At 37.3% G+C, this 21,346-nt stretch overlaps 1 protein-coding gene across 2 annotated transcripts in view; it reads right to left on the bottom strand.

Annotated features, from left to right (window-relative positions):
* Positions 1–13,213, bottom strand: part of HBS1L (HBS1 like translational GTPase) — an 81,222-nt gene extending 68,009 nt beyond the window's left edge. The window contains exons 1-2 of one of the 2 annotated variants that reach the window (XM_061130200.1): positions 13,033–13,197; positions 7,460–7,525 (exon numbers count right to left, since the gene is read on the bottom strand). In XM_061130200.1, the coding sequence (XP_060986183.1) occupies positions 7,460–7,525; positions 13,033–13,075 (109 nt within the window). In that variant the 5' untranslated portion in view covers positions 13,076–13,197. Of the gene's footprint in view, positions 1–7,459; positions 7,526–13,032 lie in introns of both variants that reach the window. The other variant, XM_061130201.1, reaches the window with a different exon arrangement.
* Positions 13,214–21,346: the final 8,133 nt, after the last annotated feature.

A 21,346-nucleotide genomic window follows, 5' to 3' on the forward strand; every position in this document is an offset into this window, starting at 1 on the left:
CAAATTCTGCCCAAATGTCCTTACTAACCATTTGCTAGTCTCTTCTAATTGTCTTCATTCTTTTCTCCTATCTCATAAACACTGAGCTTACTTTCTCCACAGTTCCCAAAAATTATCTTTCCTAATATCTCATGTTTGCTGAGTGCCGAAGAATTGATGTTTTTGAACTATGGTGTTGGAAAAGACTCTTGAGAGTCCTTTGGACTGCAAGGAGATCCAACCAGTCCATCCTAAAGGAGATCAGTCCTGAGTGTTCACTGGAAGGATTGATGTTGAAGCTGAAACTCCAATACTTTGGCTACCTCATTCAAAGAGCTGACTCACTGGAAAAGACGCTGATGCTGAAAGGGATTGGGGGCAGGAGGAGAAGGAGACGACAGAGGATGAGATGGCTGGATGGCATCACCGACTCGATGGACATGGGTTTGAGTAAACTCCAGGAGTTGGTGATGGACAGGGAGGCCTGGCGTGCAGTGATTCACGGGGTCGCAAAGAGTCGGACATGACTGAGCGACTGAACTGAACTGAATACCTCATGCTTGCCTACTACTCTAGCTTCCCTGAAATTTTCTTCTCTATGGTACAAATATTTTAAAACTCATATCAAATTTGCTCATTTGCATAATTAAGAATACTAAAAACAGGCTAGTTCAATTTTCACTTTCCAGGAACTACTAATTTTGTTTGAACCCAAGAGCTGACCAAAATCATAGGCTGTAACTTTTAAACAATTTATACTTCAATCATACACTGACACTGTAATTAGTGCCACATACCTAACTTTCAGGCAGAAGTCTGTGCTACTTTGCATACTGGCAATGTCATTACTCAACACATAACTGCACATTATATATTTCATTAAGAGGCAGAAAGACAAAATATCAAAGTGACAACATATGTTTGAATATCATACACAAAAATACAAGTGACCAAAGGAGAAAAGCATCAAGCATGCCCAAAGTGTTCACTCTTCCACATCAACTGGATGCCCACTGAACTCGATTCTTCAAGATTGTGTTCACAATTGTGAAAGAATAAAATTAAAGTATTAAGTTTAAGAAGGATAAAAACATCAATACAGTTTTCTAAAGGCAAAGTGTCATCAGAGATTTTACATTATTTAGCTTTCTGGAAGAGCACATAACACACATCTCTATTGCTCAGCATTCCCACTTTTGACTTCTGGGCACGTTTTCAGGAAAGCACTACCCATAAACGTAAGGGAATCTAACTACATTTAAAATTTATAGGTAATGCGTATACACACAATAGAAAATACTACAGCTCAGTGTAACACCTACACTCAGAAAGCTATGGTGTAATTCATAATATATGAATAAAGCTAATAAATAAAATAAAGCTATGATTTATTCATAGTATAAGTCAACGATGGCCTGACAGATTAGCAGGAAAGGCAAAAAAAGAAAAGGTAGTGACAAATTTTAAAAAGCCAAGTAATTATTACAGATGACAAGTGCGACAAAAGTACAAAAGATTAAGTGATCATTGAAGACTGGAGCACTTACAATAAAGAAGGCAAGATAAGAATAAGAGAAATACAGAGCAGCTGAAAGAATTTAATCTATTCTGCTATAATGCATGTTTCCTTAACATATACTAGTTTATACCAAATGGTCAATAGGGGAATGATGAGGGTATAACATTCAAGACGCTTTCGTTTATGAGATTCTCCCCACCCCCAACACTTTGTAAGGCAAATACGAAGTTCAACCACAGAGCATTATACTGTAACTGGAATTGTACTGTAAAGTTAGACAGCCCCACACTTGTCCTCTTGGCTCAGTTTGGCCCTGTGTCCTGTTCTGTGCTTGCTTCCTGCTTGGCTCTCTAAGACCTGTCAGCATTTTGCCTTTGCAACATCATTCCTTAGTTTCAACTCTTCCTACAGGTTTATCAAGCTTCCATCTTGCAAACATGTAACAAAATGTAAACATTTATCAAAAACATTTTGTTAAATGTAAAAAAATACATTGTTAAATTTAAACATTTAACAAAAACATTTCCTGGAATATAACTTTATTTGGAAATTAACATAACTTTCTAAATATGCAAGCATTTTTATTAGATGACTTTTTTGTTTTATTAGTACTTTATAGGCTGAGTGATCTGTCATGACCCTGTTTTTTCCCCACAGGCTTTGTTATTTTTTAGTATACAAATTTGAGGACTGCAGTTTTTCAAGAATGCACATATTATGCTGTATATATATATCACCATTTCCCCCATCCTGCACAAGTAAAACACAATATTGCCATTATAAAGTCAGCATGGTTAAATGGTAGGAAAAATATCCTATTTTACAGATTTTCTAAGATGATCACTGTTTCACATAAAAAAAAATCTCAGAATGAGGGATATGTCTTACAATCAAGTGGTATCTTAGTATTATGTAATACTTAGATTGACAGCTGATTTTTTTAACTGGTATGTAAAGTAATAGTATGTCTTACAATCTATGGCATCTTAGATACAATAAAATGTGGTAGCATTAAAAAATGTAAACCAGGCCATTTTGTGCTCAATGATTTTCAAATTACTTTCCTGGCTGTAAACTGTGTTCAGTTTAGCCTAAAGGTAACAAATATACTTTCCCCAACTTCCTCTCATAGCTCTGAACTGTAAGGAAAAACCTAAGACAAATCAAAAATTAAGTGAGAGAAGAAATCAGATACTTCTATCAACAATTTTCACTTAGAAAATATTGACAAAGAAAATGGAAGTTGTCAAAATCCAGGCTTCCACTCTACCTCCAAGGAGCTATTCTTCCTGGAAGGTTTTCCTACACCCTCCCAAACATAAATCCAACTCAGAAACCTATATTGTGGCCACTGTTTTAGAAGTAAATGATGGCTGGATTTGTTGAAGAGTGGGGAGAAGATAGTGGACAGGAAAATTCCCCAGGGACAATAGCTACCGGGGAAAAAAGCAGCATCCAGACCTCTGAAATCGAAATGAGAGCCAAAAGGCCAAAAAAAAAAAAAAAAAGTGAGATGAAAGCAATGGAGAGAAAAGGATAAATATAAAATGCTCTTCTATTCTAAAAATTTAAATCACAAACTTTGACAGAAATGCTTTCTGAAAAACTGAACACCATAATGACTTGCAAATTTTTCAAGTATTCTGATAAACATAAAAATTCAGAGAATTCAAAACCTTGACTCCTGTAACTGCCTAACACTGTCTCCTAAATATAAAATAAAAATCATGTGAGGCACTCATTAAAGATACAGCATTCTAGGCTTCTTCCCCTGGAGATTCTGGTTAAGTGGTGCGAGAATGGGGCAGGGAATCTGTATTTTTAGAAAACAATTACTCAGCTGATTGGTATCATCAGAGAAGGTAGGAAACAGCTTACAAGTCTCCCCTTTCATCCAAATGTAGTCCACTTTGCTTACCATCATCAGTTAATCTCCTAAAACGTGACCCCTTAATTAAAAAGCCTTCAATAAACTGACATTACACAGCTAAAACTAAAAACTGCCTTCCACAATCTGGCTATTTCCTTTCCAAGCCCACTTTGTGCTCCAACTGCATTCACCATAGGAGTCTTCCCAAACACGCCTCACTTAAGAGACCGCTGTTCAAGCACTGTTGTTCCCTTTCTCTAGGATGCCACTCTTACTCCCAAATTCAACAGTTCCAATTCCATCTCCTTCCAGAAATCTTTCCCACCTTCTTCAGGCACGACTATCTCTTTACCCACCATATTATCGTTTGAAGGGAATTTTTAACAAGCTTCTTTACAAGTTAACTGATGCTCAATAAAGGTTCTGAGTTGGAACGGACTGAATAAGGATATCTACTGTTAAAGTAATCATATAAGGAGGTCAGGAGACTGAAGTGGCTCTAATGCCTTGGCTGCAAAGGTAAAACCAATCCAGAGTCAATTCCTGTAAAGGCCTCAGGATTAAGGGCATCCAATCACAAAAAGCCAATTATTCTCTCACAAATAATGTGTTTTAAGCTGTAAGCCAATCAAATAATTTCCTTGCTTTGTTTTGTGTATTCTCTATAGAAACCCTGCCCCAACTTCTGTTGATGGAGTGCTCCTAACCACTTCCCATTTGGAGCTGATTCAAACTGATGCTTGTGCAAATAAACTCTGAAAAAAAATGTTAGTTAGCCTCAGTTTATCTTTTAACACTTCTAATTATATTAGTTGAAACAAGATTAAAAACTGTAAAGTTCTATTTATAGGCTCCTTTTGCTATCCCTTTTTTGCTTTTTGCAGCTCCCTAATATAAGTTAAATATTCAGTATCAAAGCAATATTCAGTCAATCTTTCTAAAGGAAAAAAAAGCTATAACATTTAGGAATCACCTTACCATAAAGAAAACTGTATTTAGCAGAATTTTTTAAAATACATGATAAATTTTAGAGAAATTCCTATTAATTGATAAAGTCATTCAATTACCAGAATTCATTAGATCATAAATACAATCATTTCTTCAATGAATGACATTAGCTGCTTCTTTAAGAACGAAAGTATCCTTCTAAAACTATTTCTTTTTTAATTGAAAATTCCTGGGAAGAATACATCACTGAAGAGGAATATTAAGTGTCTGATCTGATGTTACTGATACTTTATACATGTTTTAGAAAATTTAAAAATCCTAAACCATGCGCTTTTGTTAAAAATACCAGTTTGTCACAGAGGAAAGTCAAAACTATTTAACTATCTCCTGCTCTAATAAAGTCGATTTCACCTCCTGGAGCATACAAAGGTACTCTCAGATAGACTGTTCTGAATATGAACCATACACAGTACACATATCAAGAGCTGTAAGAGAGAAGGGGTAAACTATGACCTCAAGAAAGGTAGGTCACAAAAGCAAATCTCAGAAAAACACCTTCAGAATGCCTGACCCTTGTGAACTGATGGCTCATTAGTCAACATTAAGCATGATTTAGTTCAACAAGCCTAGATAAATGAACGTATTAATCTGCAATATGAAGATGTTTTTCAGTAGTCCCTCCCTCCATGAAGCTTTCCTGTGCAAGTCATAGTCAACCAACTTCCAAGTCCAGTAGTCTTTAGCTCCTATAATTATCTCTTGAATCTATTTCCAAATCCACCACTATCACCTCTATCCTAAACAAATAGTTCTCAAAGCAGTACCTGTGCCCCACTGAATATGAGATGGGGCCAAGAAATACTTTTCTAACAAATTCTCAAGTGATGCAAATGGCACATGGACCACATTTTGAGAACACTGTCCTGAGATATTTTTCTAGATTAGTATAACAGTCTCCTAACTAACTATTCTAAGTTCAACCACTTAGGTACCACCTTTAATCCAGTCTCTACTGCATATATTAAAAAAAAAAAAAAAACTCAAATCTAATTACCACACCCATATTATCATCAGTCTCATGAACATGCCATGATCTTTACTTCATTCATAGTACTAACTAGTGCTACCAGACACTACTTCATCACCTAGTCAACTGATTATGATGAACTGTAGGCACCCCAAAAGGTTAACCCACAGAGTTGTTTTTTTTTTTAACACCCTGCAAATGACAAGTGCTTGTGAGGCTCCTCAGAAAAACTGAAATTTCTTTTATCCCTAATCTCAACAAAATATGGCTTTTCTGAATCACTGAATAATAAGCTTAAAAGAAATGCTGGTTAAGCCACCTCTCCACTTTTAAGCCAGTCTTCTTTGCTCTGTGATGCTGAGGTTGAAGTCTCTGCAAAGCACATTTCTTCAGACAGCTGGTTCCCTTTTAGGTTCAGCCAACAGGGAGATAATAAAAGGAGACTAGGCCAGAGGAGAAACACACATGTTCCTTTCCTTTTTGCTTCTTATCTAGTTACCATAACCCCAGCAACATTTCATCTTACCAAAATCATTTGTTCCAGTAATCATAATCAATATCAGTTTTTCCAAAACTCCCAGAACCAACTTCAACCATGACCAGACTGCTGGACAGAATGCCCTCTTTAAAAGGATAGAATGCCCTCTTTAAAAGGCTGAACCTCAGCTTCCCAGAGACACCAGTACCAACCACACAACATTCCCCTTCTCAGGTCTGAGCCCCAGCTCCACAGTCCCTTCTCTTAACTTCAATGGCAAAGCAACAAGGCAGAATCTTCCTGCCACACCCCTAGGTCCTAGCTCCAAGGAGCCCCCCACAAGGTCCTAAAAGGTTGGCTCCATCCCTATCTGCTGATTCCCCTAGGAGCTACAGATGATAAATGCTTCCTGAAGCTACTACCTCCTTGATATTCTCATTTGCACTTTGTGTTCTCTAATACCTAGTTAACTTTTTATATTAAAATCTCTCTGGCAAAATAACCAGTGCAATTTCTATCTCCTAATAAAATCATGACTGATAACGGTGTAACATTGAAGAAAGAGAGGAAAGGCTCTGATTAGTCAGGCTAAATGAGCAAAGTACCCATAAAGAGCTAGATGCATTACAGAGTAATAAGTAACAGGACAAAAGATGTAAGGCAGAGTAGGGGTGCTAAGACAACTTCCAAGGCACCTGTGCCTTTATAAAAAAGAAGGAATTCTAAAAAGTCAGAAGGGACATATTTAGTCTTCAGAAACTATGAAGAGGCTTAAAGCGGGGAAAGGTTTACAAGACAGTTGAACAAACTGTAAGGTATTAAAGACAGGCAGACTTGTGGAAATTTCAATTACTACATTAAACCTTCAACTTGTGAAAAATGAACTCTATGAGTTTATTTATGCTGTACATAACTATATTTAATTCGACCCACTTTTATGGCATAGTAAAATTCAGCAGAGCATTTTAACCAGTTGTTTATAGAGTAGGATAAAATTTGAAGATAAATGCACTGTTGGGAGGATTAGTAAGAAAAAGGTCTGGATCAAAGACACTGTCTCTGCCGCCAACACAGGAAATGTTTTCATTATGTGATTGCAGAGAAGTTTTTCAGCAAATGAGACAAAAGGTGCAGCTCTGATGTGGAATCCTACAGGAATTTGAACTCTAAATCATTTTGCGGCTCCATCACAAGTTTGAACTATGTACTAGGTTTATTTATAGTAGATAAAATACTGTATGAAGGGAAGTTTATGCATAACTTCAGTGTTTCTAATATTCAAGATTTTCCTGGGGATATAAGACTAACTGCTTTCTGTCTTTAGAAGTTTAGATTTTCACTACTGACTAAATTATCATTTTAATCAATTTAGATTAATTGCATACTGCAAAGAATACTGGAAAACCATAGTTTTGAGAGTTTTCTTCAAATTGTATAAAGCTAAATGAAGGAATCAAAACTTTATATTCTATTCATAAGTAATGAAATTATTTTATATACCTTTAAAGTTAACAATTATCTTTCTAAATGGTACATATTATAGTCTTCTAGAACACACTAGTTCTAGAATGACAATAATACTTACTTAACATTTTTAAATACTCAAATAATGAAAATCAAATTTTTTTTAAAACTCACCTGTTGATGGCGAAATACAATAATCATCCTCTACAGACTGGCCATAGAGGTCATCATCTTCAAAATCTAAAATAAAAATACAAGAGATAAAAATATTTACAAGTTTGTCTTCTAGTCTTAGTTATTAATGAGGAAGCATCTGAATTCTCTCCAAAATAAATTACTGTTCACCTAAATTAAAGGAACTTAGAATGTCTACTTTTCAAAAAAAAAAATCCAAACATTGTACCAAAAGTTGGTATTTACTGACTTTACATATTTATAAAGACATATGTGTTTTTAGATTTTTAATTGACAAAGATCTGAAATAAGCCACCCACCCATTTTACTCACCAAGTGCCTGCTCTAAGCAAAGCATTTATTTTTCATACAACTGACTAGCGCAGGGTATACAATCAGACCACAAAGGCAGTTTCTCTTCATGTAAAGCTAGGCAATGTACAAAACCCAGCTTATCCTAAACTCCTCTCTGCTCTAGCTAGTTGGTCTTTTTTCCTACTGATTAGAATATGGTCTTTGCCGGGGTTTTCCTAAGACTGTTTGCTTCTCCCAGCTAAGGTTCCAGTTCAAACATCATCTATTTGTGGACGTCTTCCCTGACCACTCCGGGTAAAGCAGCAAGCCCCTCCCCTACCGCCTGTATTCTCTAGCACTCTCCTCTAATTGAATGTCTTCAAAGCACCAAACCTGGTTCACTCCATGAGACTATAAGCTCCTTCAGGGCAAGACTCTCTAGACAACTACCTGACGTGGGCCTGACATAAATTGATACTTGCTTTATTATCAATTAATGAATCAAACAATCTATTAAATAAAAGTCCCTAAGGAACATAAACATGCTTCCGTAAGTGTATTCGGTCACTCGACAAATACTGACACTGTGACAGGGGCTAGCGGAGGCATTTGGGGAACAAGACTGAGCGACAGGCACATTCCCCGATCTCTGCAAACCTAAAATCAGAGGGAGGCAGAAACCGGGCGGTTACAAAGGTATGTAACAAGTGTCTGACACATGATCAAGAATGACTCTGGAACACACATAAGAACAACAAAAACAGAACTAGGAGCGGGTGGCTAGGGAAAGATCCCCCGGAATATCATGTTGTGAACCAGTTCTGAAGGATAGCTAGCTAATTTCTGAGGGTGCTCATGTAGCAGCAGCAAGAACTGCATGTTCAAAGGCTGAGACCAAAACTTATGACAAATAAAAATTACATAAATGTTATTACTCAATAAAAACATGCAATATTCAATAAACTTAATAATTTATTAAGTTATTAAACAATAATCAGCATCCTGAGTTAATAAAAATTATTAGCAAATAAGTGAGAAGCCAGTCACAAAAAACTTGGATATTAAAGAAAACAATTTCTTTTTATACTGGGTCAGTTTTTTTTACACTGAAATGGACCCTGAAATTGTTACAATTATTAAAATATAAACACAATCCTTTCCTATGATCTCTATAAAGTGGTTCTTTTCCTCAACAATATTCTGGAGTATTTACTGCATAAAAAGCACTATGCTAGCTACTGGAATAAATATAAAGCATGGGTTTGCCTTCCTGGGATATTTACTAATTAATGGGTGAGACTAGAGATCTCTTCAAGAAAATTAGAGATACCAAGGGAACTTTTCATCCAAAGATGGGCACAATTAAGGACAGAAATGGTATGAACCTAACAGAAGCAGAAGATATTAAGAAGAGGTGGCAAGAATATACAGAACCACACAAACAAGATCTTCACGACCCAGGTAAGCAGAATGGTGTGATCACTAACCTAGAGCCAGACATCCTGGAATGTGAAATCAAGTGGGCCTTAGGAAGCATCACTACAAACAAAGCTAGTGGAGGTGATGGAATTCCAGTTGAGCTATTACAAATCCTCAGATGATGCTGTGAAAGTGCTGCACTCAATATGCCAGCCAATTTGGAAAACTCAGCAGTGGCCATAGGACTGGAAAGGTCAGTTTTAATTCCAATTCCAAAGCAGGGCAATACCAAAGAATGTTCAAACTACTGCACAATTGCACTCATCTCACACACTAGCAAAGTAATGCTCAAAATTCTCCAAGTCAGGCTTCAACAGTACGTGAACCGTGAACTCCCAGATGTTCAAGCTGGATTGAGAGAAGGCAGAGGAACCAGAGATCAAACTGCCAACATACGTTGGATCATAGAAAAAGCAAGGGAATTCCAGAAAAACATCTATTTCTGCTTTATTGACTACTCCAAAACGTCTGATGGTGTATATCACAACAAAGTGTGGAAAACTCTCAAAGAGATGAGAATACCAGACCACTTTACCTGTCTCCTGAGAAGTCTGTATGCAAGTCAAGAAGCAACAGTTAGAATTGGACATGGAACAACAGACTGGTTTCAAATTGGGAAAGGAGTATGTCAAGGCTGTATATCGTCACCCTGCTTATTTAACTTATATGCAGAGTACATCATGCGAAATGCCAGGCTGGATATAACACAAACTGGAATCAAGATTGCTGAGAGACACATCAATAACCTCAGATATGCAGATGACACCACCCTCATGGTAGAAAGCAAAGAGGAACTAAAGAGCACCTTGATGAAAGTGAAAGAGGAGAGTGAAAAAGATGGCTTAAAAATCAACATTCAAAAAACTAAGATCAGGGCATCTGGTCCCATCACTTCATGGCAAATAAATATGGAAACAGTGAGAGACTTTATTTTCTTGGGCGCCAAAATCTCTGCAGATGGTGACCGCAGCCATGAAATTAGAAGACTTGCTTGCTCCTTGTAAGAAAAGCTATGACCAACCTAGACAGCATATTAAAAAGCAGAGACATTACTTTGCCAACAAAAGTCCATCTAGTCAAAGCTATGGTTTTTCCAATAGTCATGTACGGATGTGAGAGCTGGACTATAAAGAAAGCTGAGCGCCGAAGAATTGATGCTTTTGAACTATGGTGTTGGAGAAGACTCTCTAGAGTCCCTTGTAATGCAAGGAAATCAAACCTGTCCAGCCTAAAGGAAATCAGTCCTGAAACTCCAACAGTTTAGCCACTTGATTTGAAGAACTGATTCATTGTAAAAGACTCTGATGCTGAGAAAGACTGAAGGCAGGAGAACGGAATGACATAAGATGAGATGGTTGGATGGCATCACCAACTCGATGGACATGAGTCTGAGCAAGTTCCAGGGGTTGGTGATGGACAGGGAAGCCTGGCGTGCTGCAGTCCACGGGGTCACAAAGAGTTGGACACGACTGAGTGACTTAACTGACTGACTGAGGCAGTCATGTAAAGTACTACCCATATATCAGAGAAAAACAAAATCAAAGTTAAGCAGAGGAACCAATAAGTTTGGGAGCACAAAATCTCTGTAGTGAAGTTACAGTACTTTTGAGAATTCTTAAATTATTATCTGAGAGAAGGGAAAGCTTAACAGGGAAGAAGAGAAATAAACCAGACACTTAAAATAAATAGAACTTTTACAAACAGGAAAAGGGGATGAACCTCTGATGCTATAGGAACAGCTTGGTTATGATGTCAACAACTGTTCCAAATAATCTGACAACCTGACCACTTGATCTGGGGTCACTAAAGTGCGAAGATACTTGGCACTCACTCCCTCCAGTCAAGCACCTCTCCTTCAGGATGCCTTCCTTCACACAGAAGTTCTGCTGAACTTCTCCAATTCATTCTCAACAGTGCAATCACTTAAGTAGCTCCCACAGCACTTCATAAGCACGCTCTGTAGCATTTCATGATCATCTGCTACTTGTGTATTTTCCCCTTTAGACTCTCTCAAACATCTTACTGTTGGTCCCCAAAACTAACAGTTCTCTAAGCACTCAGTTAATGTTGATTGAGGACACAATATCTATTAAAGAAAAGAACAACTGTGATGACCTAGAGGGGTGGAATGGGGGGAAGGGAGAGAGGCTCAAGAGGGAGGGAATATATATAATGACTGATTGGCATTGTTGTACAATAGAAACCAACACAACAGTTCAGTTCAGTTGCTCAGTCGTGTCCGACTCTTTGCGACACCATGAACCACAGCACGCCAGGCCTCTCTATCCATCAGCAACTCCCGGAGTCCACCCAAACCCATGTCCATTGAGTTGGTGATGCCATCCAACCACCCCATCCTCTGTCACCCCTTCTCCTCCTTCCCTCAATCTTTCCCAGCATCAGGGTCTTGTCAAATGAGTCAGCTCTTCGCATGAGGTGGCCAAAGTATTGTAGTTTCAGCTTCAACATCAGTCCTTCCAATGAACACCCAGGACTGATCTCTTATATATAATGACTGATTGGCGTTGTTGTAAGATAGAAATCAACACAACACTGTAAAGCAATTTTTCACCAATTAAAAAAATTGTAAAAAGAAATGAATAAGTAGTAATTAGGCCTATTCATGTCTCTTACAACATATCTGCAAAAATATCTCCCAGGGTAAAGTCATTTCTCAGGTAATAGTGCTCCACAGGCAATACTTAACACCCACTGCAATATTTAAAAAGACTTCTTAAGTGATCCCCAGGAACCTAACATGTGCCAGGTTGACTGGATCACTGTCTGGAAATGCAGCACAGGGTATTAGCTTCCCTCCACTCTGATTAGCATAGTGATGTTCTAGAGTAATTTGCTGGGAATGCTAATAACGATCACCAATACACTAAGCATGCTTCACACTCTGTATTCAGCAAAGCAATTGATCTTTATTCATTTGCATTCCTTCATATTTATAATTTTAGCTTGTATGATGCTAGGTGATGCCAATAACTATCCACTGCTTAGAAATGTTTGTCCCAAACTAATTATCTTTTTAAACTCCTGGACAACATTCACATTTTTTCCCCTTTATTTCACTTTTAAAATCAGCAAGTCCTTTTCAAAGCCCCCTTTCTTCTAATGCTACTTTTTACCCCCTAAATTACATTTATATTGAGCATGACCAACCAAGAATTAAATACACGCGTCAAAATCTGATCAACTTACTCTCTGGGCCTTTTTAATACGTATTTTCTTCTACCATCTTCTAAATTTTCAATTTAATTTGAAAAGCACAGAAAATAAGTTAGTTAACTCAAGGCAGATTCTGCACTAAATGTGTATGAACAAACACACAAGATTTACCAAGTAAACCTGACAGTTACAGCAGAACAGCTGAGTATAAGCGTTAAATCAATCAGTGCTCTACAAATAAAGTCTCATGGGCACTTCTGAAAGAAGGGTCGAGAGGAGCTACATAAAACTATGTAACCGACCTGGGAGGAAACAATGGGAGTGGTGATAATGCTTACGTGTGTAAGTATCACCGAATCCCAGCCTCTTCAAATGTCCTTCCCAAATGAGGCCCAGCAGCACTTCCCCCGCCCCAAATAAAATCAATCCCAGAGGACAAAAATCACGATTTAAAACAACGCCATTCGCTGGCACTCAGACGACCTGTAACTTTCCCCAAATAAGCCTCCTCTGAACTCCAACCTGACACCACTGACGAGAAACTAACATATGGAAGGTGGTGCCAACCGTCTGCGAGCCCGGTTGGAACGGTGAACGTAACGTCCTGGCATGACCCTGCCACCTACCTTCATCGTAGTTATAGCCTCGGACATTCCGATGCCTGGCCATGGCAGCGGAGAGGGAGTTTGCCACAGTCCCTTACAAACTATCCGCTCAGATACTGGTAACGCGCCAACTGCGGCCCGAAGTACACCTATACGCCATCTTGAATTCCCGGAGGCCTCAGCGCCTGCGCATGCGCGGCGTCTTATCTGCGTACGGCAACCTCTCAGGGTCAGCCGCCTCCCGGAGGACGCGTGCGTACTACTGGAACTCAAGGGAGGGGTAGGTTTCGGCGTGGCCCCGCCCACAGATAGCTTGATTGACGGGACGTTCGAAAGAGAAGACGTCCACCACGGAGAGTTTGTTGTTTTGAACCGAGTGTTTCGCCCGGGATTCTTTGACCTACACCAGCGTTCCCAATTATTTTCTAAATTTGGCTTCTGATAATCTAGTGAAAGATGACTGTGCTCAATAAGAGCAGGAAACTTGTCTTACCCAACTTTCATCTTTGGGGCCTATTTAGGCTCTAATAGGAGTTAACAAACTTTAAGTTTGGTATAAGAATTAGTTAAAATTTTAAAGACTAAAAAGACTCTTATTAAACGGCTGTATTTTCATTAATAACCTAGCTATGATAGGTCACCATGCATTTGTATATGTAATTCGTGTTTTCAAGTATATGCCCCAGTCTGCACTAATACTTCTGATAAACAGCTGTCTGTCTTTAGCTATGGATGGAAAGGATTATCATCAGCGTCATAAAGGATTTATTGACTGTTCATTGAACACAATAACATGCTAAGAGTACTCAATACAGCTCTCAGACACAGCACTGGTCTTAAATGGTGATGAATGTTACTAATGAACAAATCTATAACCTTTTATTAAATGTCATTTCTTAGATCACAAAGTGAATGATGCTATGTAAAAAACCAACCTCTTTATTATACTGAAGAACTACACTTAGTTTTTGAAGTAGTGATACTTTACATTAAATTATAGAAATAAAAAGCTTACTTTCAGCTTTTTATTATCCATAATTGAAAGAGAAAATAATGATACAAATTCAACTCATATTTGAAACTGGCTTGAACGGTAATTTTTACATGTGTTTAAAAGTGTCTATCAAATGTTTAATTTTACACAAAAATATTTGCTAATTTTATATGATATAAGTGTTTATTTTACACTTTTCAGTTCAGTTAAATTCAGTCGCTCAGTGGTGTCTTGACTATTTGCAACCCCATGAACCGCAGCGCACCAGGCCTCCCTGTCCATCACCAACTCCCGGAGCCCACCCAAACCCATGTCCTTTGACTCAGTGATGCCATCCAACCATCTCATCCTCTGTCGTCCCCTTCTTCTCCTGCCCTCAGTCTCTCCCAGGATCAGGGTCTTTTCCAATGAGTCAGCTCTTCACATCAGGTGGCCAAAGTATTGGAGTTTCAGCTTCAACATCAGTCCTTCCAATGAACACCCAGGACTGATCTCCTTTAGAATGGACTAGTTGGATCTCCTTGCAGTCCAAGGGACTCTCAAGAGTCTCCTCCAACACCACAGTTCAAAAACATCAATTCTTCAGTGCTCAGCTTTCTTCACAGTCCAACTATCACATCCATACATGACCACTGGAAAAGCCATAGCCTTGACTAGATGGACCTTTGCTGACAAAGTAATGTCTCTGCTTTTTAATATGCTGTCTAGGTTGGTCATAACTTTCCTTCCAAAGAGTAAGCGTCTTTTAATTTCATGGCTGCGATCACCATCTGCAGTGATTTTGGAGACCAAGAAAATAAAGTCAGCCACTGTTTCCACTGTTTCCCCATCTATTTCCCATGTAGTGATGGGACTGGATGCCATGATCTTAGTTTTCTGAATGTTGAGCTTTAAGCCAACTTTTTCACTCCCCTCTTTCACTTTCATCAAGAGGCTCTTTAGTTCTTCTTCTCTTTCCGCCATAAAAGTGGTGTCAGTATCTGAGGTTATTGATATTTCTCCCGGCAATCTTGATTCCAGCTTGTGCTTCCTCTGCCCAACGTTTCTCATGCTGTACTCTGCATATAAGTTAAATAAGTAGGGTGACAATATACAGCCTTGACATACTCCTTTTCTTACTTGGAACCACTCTGTTGTTCCATGTCCAGTTCTAACTGTTGCTTCTTGACCTGCATACAAATTTCTCAAGAGGCAGGTCAGGTGGTCTGATATTCTCATCTCTTTAAGAATTTTCCACACTTTATTGTGATCCTCACAGTCAAAGGCTTTGGCATAGTCAATAAAGCAAAAATAGATGTTTTTCTGGAACTCTCTTGCTTTTTCGATGATCCAGCAGATGTTGGCAATTTGATCTCTGGTTCCTCTGCCTTTTCTAAAACCAGCTTGAACATCTGGAAGTTCACAGTTCACATATTGCTGAAGCCTGGCTTGGAGAATTTTGAGCATTACTTTACTAGCGTGTGAGATGAGTGCAATTGTGCAGTAGTTTGAGCATTCTTTGGAATTGCCTTTCTTTGGGATTGGAATGAAAACTGATTTTTTCCAGTCCTGTGGCCACTGCTGAGTTTTCCAAATTGGCTGGCATATTGAGTGCAGCACTTTCACAGCATCATCTTTCAGGATTTGAAACAACTCAACTGGAATTCCATCACCTCCACTAGCTTTGTTTGTAGTGATGCTTCCTAAGGCCCACTTGATTTCACATTCCAGGATGTCTGGCTCTAGGTGAGTGATCACACCATCATGATTATCTAGGTTGTGAAGATCTTTTTGTATACTTTTAGGTAATCTTTATGTTGTAGCCTGTTTCTTCATCTGTAAAACGGAGATAGTGATAGTATCTAACTCAGGCATATTCTTTACCAGCTGAGTCACCAGAGGACCATCTAAAACATAGAGTTGTGAATAATAATTTACACGTGGAATGAATAATAATTCCATGTAGAAGGATTTCACACAGAGGAGACAAAGGATTTGGGCTATGGGTTGTAAATTTTGGGGAAGTGCTCTCGAAGTATTCTCGAAGAAGGGAGGGGCTACAAAACCATTGAAAGATAGGGGATGTTTCAGTAAGTTTATACAATCCATTTCAGCATCAACTCCTGGTATAGGAAGGACACTGTTTTTAATGAGCAAATTTTATAATGTGCTTCTAGGTGGAAAGAAAAAAATCTGAGAGCCTTTCTTGGTGTTTCTCCAGTTACTTCAACTCAAAATAATCAATATACCAAAGAATATTTTTGGGTGACATGCTCTGAACTCCTTTGGTACACAGTAAATGCTAGTTCTCTACACCACTAGTTGGAATGCTTTATATCTGCTTCTCCAGCACCCTAATGTCTGGCACTTTGAACATTTGCTAAATAAAATAATGAATTTTATTATATTTATACAATAAATATAGCTATATAAATTATATTAAAATAGCTATATATATTATTATTTATATAATAATTTATTTTTTATATTAATATAAAATTTGTAAAATTTATATTATATAAATTATAAATAATTTATATTATTTATATAATTTATAGCTATGAGATATTTAATAAATACCACAAACTATACAAATGATTTATTTTACTATCAATTTTTTTAAAAATTAAAAGTGAAAGCATAATTACATCATAAAGTTCTTAGCACCTTTATTGAAGAATCGTTGACAAGGAATAAACTCCTTTTTTTTTTTTGTCTTCACTTTGCAGCTTGCAGTTTCTTGGGATTCATTTGGCAATATGTCAGTATTTCCTGGAGTGGTTTGTTTTCTGTTATCTATTGTAAACTGATCATTTTAAACTTGAATTTAAAATTTTCCCATGTTTCTGAAACAACACTGCTCTTGACAGCTACTGAAATACTCAATAGGAATTTTGGAAAATACAATTGATGACTCTTCTATACTCAATAATTCTTCTTCTTTTTTTTTTTTTTTTGGTCTACATCTCGAAGCAGTTTGCATGATCTTAGTTACTCCACACAGATCAAACCCATTTCTCCTGCAGTGGAAAGTGCAGAGTCCTACCCACTGGACACCCAGAGAATTCCTCGTAATTCTTAAAATGAAATAAAGGAATTGATCTTAATCATTAAGAAAGGAACAGCTGGAAAAGAGGGAGAATCATTGTAATTCTGACAGTCAACTCAGCATACGAGAAAAGTTCTAGAGTTTTCTAATTAAGTACCTATACTCCAAACAATAAAATGAGGTATGTAAGTGGAGGATCTGTTTGGGGGGTCCTTTGCAGTTCTGTGATTATGATTATACATTAATAATGTACATGTATAGTCATCTTTATCATTTCTAAATGTCTGTAATACCATAGACAAATGACTTAATTTTCTTCCTGAGCTTCTAAATTAGTTCTATAACCCTCTGTCTGACCTAATAATATTCTTACACTGCTCTTTGGAATTTCCTCTGACTACCTTCATGTGTAATCCTCTTTCTTTCTTTCTTTCTTTCTTTCTGTCTGTCCATCTCTCTCTCTCTTTTTTAAAAATCATTTAGCTGAGTGAAAACTGGCAAGATCCAATGAATAGATTCTTAATCAAGATAGAGTTTTGCCCCCAAAGGGCTTGAGGCTGTCCAGGGGTTCCATATTCCACAGAAGCACTGACAGCATAACTAAACAAACAAGAAGGTATTCAGGGAAGCTAAAACAGATCTTCAAAGGAATTCGGTAGGTGCTTTTTAGATTTCTGTGTGGTATTATTGAGCTTAATACAGAACATATCAAAACTTTGAAAAGTCAATGGTAGGGTCATGAACTTCATAAAGCAGAATGACTCTACAAGAACAAAATAAAAGTCAAAGTGTTCTATATTTAGTTGTGAACTACAACTACCCTTGATAGGGAATACCAGAAAAGTAATAATGCCCAGGCAAAACCTTCTTCTTACACAGATATATTCTTTCAACCACCAATCCTGGGCTGTCAAGCACTCTGTCATGAAATACAATAATAAATATGGTTCAGGAATTCTTTATAAGATTCACTTTCTCAAGGTTCATGTTATTCTAAGTGTTATAGAAATAACTAATCCTCCAGTTTAAATTCTTTCAATGGAGCCACATTGCTTACACAATAAGTTTGAATCCTTGGAAAGACATCAGCATCCTTTGTAATTTCACCACTGGTTGATTTTACGCCTCACCAGACACCACTCCACTGCCGTGCCTGAGGCAATGTATGCCACAGTTCCTACTTTTAGTGTTTCAAACTCTTCCTGCCCCAGGACATTTGCACATACTATCCTTTCCGCTAGAATTCCCTTCAATGTTCATGTCCCCTTTTGTTACTCAGGAGTGTCACAGTAGCATCACACATTCTGTGATGCCTTCCTTGACTCTGACAGAATAAGCACCCCTACTCTGGACATTCATAGTACCCTTTGGTTGTTTCTGCTATAATATTCATTAATGATATTCTAATTGTTTATGTTCTAGATATAAATTCCTTATCAGCAGAACATCCTTTAGCTTATTTTGTATCTCCAGCATCCACTATAGTAGCTAATACAAAACTCATTTTGTTGAATGAATTTGTAACATGTAAAATATATTTGTAAGGTAGAAGAATTTCATAAGTTTGGAGACATCACTATCAATAGGATTCTGGAAAAAGAAACTGTTGGCAAGGTGAAAAAGAGAGAGTGGGCAATAGGGAAATATAGGCTGTGAATAGAAATTTCTACATTACAAATCTCTGTTTTTGTATACCTCCAAAAAAAACAAAACATTTGTTCACACAAAAAGTTATACACAAGTGTTCACAGCAGCATTACTCATGATAGTCACAAGTCATGATAAATGTTCATTAGCTGATGAACGGTTTTTTTAAAAGTGGTAAATTCATAAAATAGAATATTATTTGACAATAAAAAGAATAAATACTGATGATATGCTACCACTTGAATGAATCTTAGAAACATTAAATGAAAGAAATCAGTAGCAAATCAAACATTGTGCATGACTCCGTTTTTATGAAATGTCCAACAAAGCAAATCTAGAGGCAGAAAGTAGATTAAGGACTGCATAGGGCTAGAAGTGTTGGAGGCAAATGGGGAGTGACTGCTAATGGACAGTGGGTTTATTGGGAGTGATAGAAATGTTCTAAAATTGATTGTGGTGATGGTTACACATCTCTGCAAATACAACAAAAAATACAACAAAAACTGTAAAAATTGTACACTTTAAATGGATAAGATGTATGATATGTTAATTTTATATCAATAAAGCTAGTTTCTTTGCAGAGTTTCTTTCCATGAAATTCAATCTCTTTCACATTTTTAGTCAATTTGAAGATGAGAATTTCATCCTGTTGAGAAACCTGGGTGCGGTAAGAAGTTTCTGCAACTTCTCAGCACAGAAAGAGAAAATATTTAGCACGGTGACAATTACTACAGTGGTTAAGAGCTTCCTGCGTGAAAAGCCTTGTTCTTCCATTTATCAACTATGTAATCTTGGGTCAATTGCTTGTCCTCTGATGCCATATTAACTATGCTGTAAGATGGTAAATAAAACTTGAACAACCTTAAAGGACAGTAAGGACTTAAATGTCCTAATTCAAGATAACACCTGAAACAGCCCCTGATACATAGAAAGCATCCAAAAAAATCTGAGGCCCCCCCTGACTTCCATTGCAGTGGATGGAGCACATCTGGTCATTGAATATTACGTTGATCCCCATTGAGATGGGATTGGTCTGGTTTCGTGCCTTGGTGCTGACATCCGTCACACGGACACCCTTGAACTTTTCCACTGTCTCCAATGATATTGTTCCCATCAGGCTTTTGCATCTTTACTTCCAGGCCTCTTGGTCCATCAGAACATTTAGTACTTTCTTGCCCCTTGGCAGGGCTGATGATTCTCAAATGTTTTCTCAGATCTGTGCTGTAGCAAGACAACTTCAGGATCTTTTTTAGAGACTTCTCTGGTGGTCCAGTCATTAAGACTCACCTTCCAGTGGAGGGGTTGCAAGTTCAATCCCTTGTCGGGGAGCTGAGACTCCAATGCTTCTTAGCCAAAAAATCATAGACATAGAATAGAAACAATCTTGTAACAAATTCAATAGCCTTCAAAAATGGTCCCCGTTAAAAATAATGTTTAGACATATATTTTTCCACAGTGATCAATCCCTTAGCATTTAAACAAATTTTATGTGAAACTATTTTGTAGTTATACATATTTGATGGTTAATATGTGTACTTCATTGCTTTATGACAGAGGTGATGCTTTTAATTAGACGTGTAGAATTCTACAGCAAAGCATAAGTGCATTTGAAAGATGTACATTGAACAAAGGTGGAAAATGCCAACAAAGCATAATTTAAAGTAGGTTTCCAAGAAATCTGAACTCGCCAAAGTATAAAAAAGATTCATATTTGTATTTCATGATGCCAGGCATATACTAGAATTTAAAAATAATTATTGAAAATTTTATATGAATAGAAAGATTGAATTGTATTTCTATTCTCTCTATAGAAAATATTACAAAATTATTGTCACGGAAAGAGGTGATCAAACTGCAGGCAGGTAAAAATGTAGGAAAAAGTAATATGGAAGTGTGATAGGCAATTCATAGATGTACTATGTTATTTTGTGGATTTTATCATCATAAAATTGTAGTATTTGTCAGCTTTTTAAATGCATTTGTCATCTTCTGAGATTATTTTTTTCAATATAAATATATACTTACTTTTCAAAATAATTTTGAAATCTTTTCTTATTTCTTTTCCTAGAGAAGAACTGCAAAACTGAATAAGCTACAGACCCCACCAAACTTCAGTCTACTTTGATAAGCAAAGTCAAGGATAGATAAGCTGATTAATATGCTAACTTCCTCCATTTTATACCTCTTTTTCAAGCATTGATTAGCAATTACAGCTTAAAAGTCTATAGATTCTTAGACAAGGAATAAGTAGAACCGTGGGGAAGATAACCATGTAAGAAAGGCCCTGTGGTTTGACTGTTGCTTTGTCTGAGAAAGCTTGACCGAGGGAAATGTACTAGTTTTGATTGGAAATCTGAGGAAAGTTGGATAAGAAAGATATTTGGTTGAAAATACTTCACTGAGAAGGTGAAATACTTATCTGTCCATTCTGGTCTCATTCGAGGCTTTCTGGACGTACATTGTTAGCGCACACATAACTTCTTGGATCTACAGCCTGTCCACGTCTGTGTATCATCTTGAATGCTGCCTATGTACATTTAGTTTAAGGACATATGCAGTTCCTTCTGTCCGTAGTTCATTAGACACTCTGTCTATCAGATCTATTTCTCACTTCCACTGTCTAATCGTTAGGGATTTGATTTAGGTCATACCTGAATGGTCTAATG

The sequence above is a fragment of the Dama dama genome, chromosome 26, assembly GCF_033118175.1.
Source record: "Dama dama isolate Ldn47 chromosome 26, ASM3311817v1, whole genome shotgun sequence".
NCBI lineage: Eukaryota > Metazoa > Chordata > Mammalia > Artiodactyla > Cervidae > Dama > Dama dama.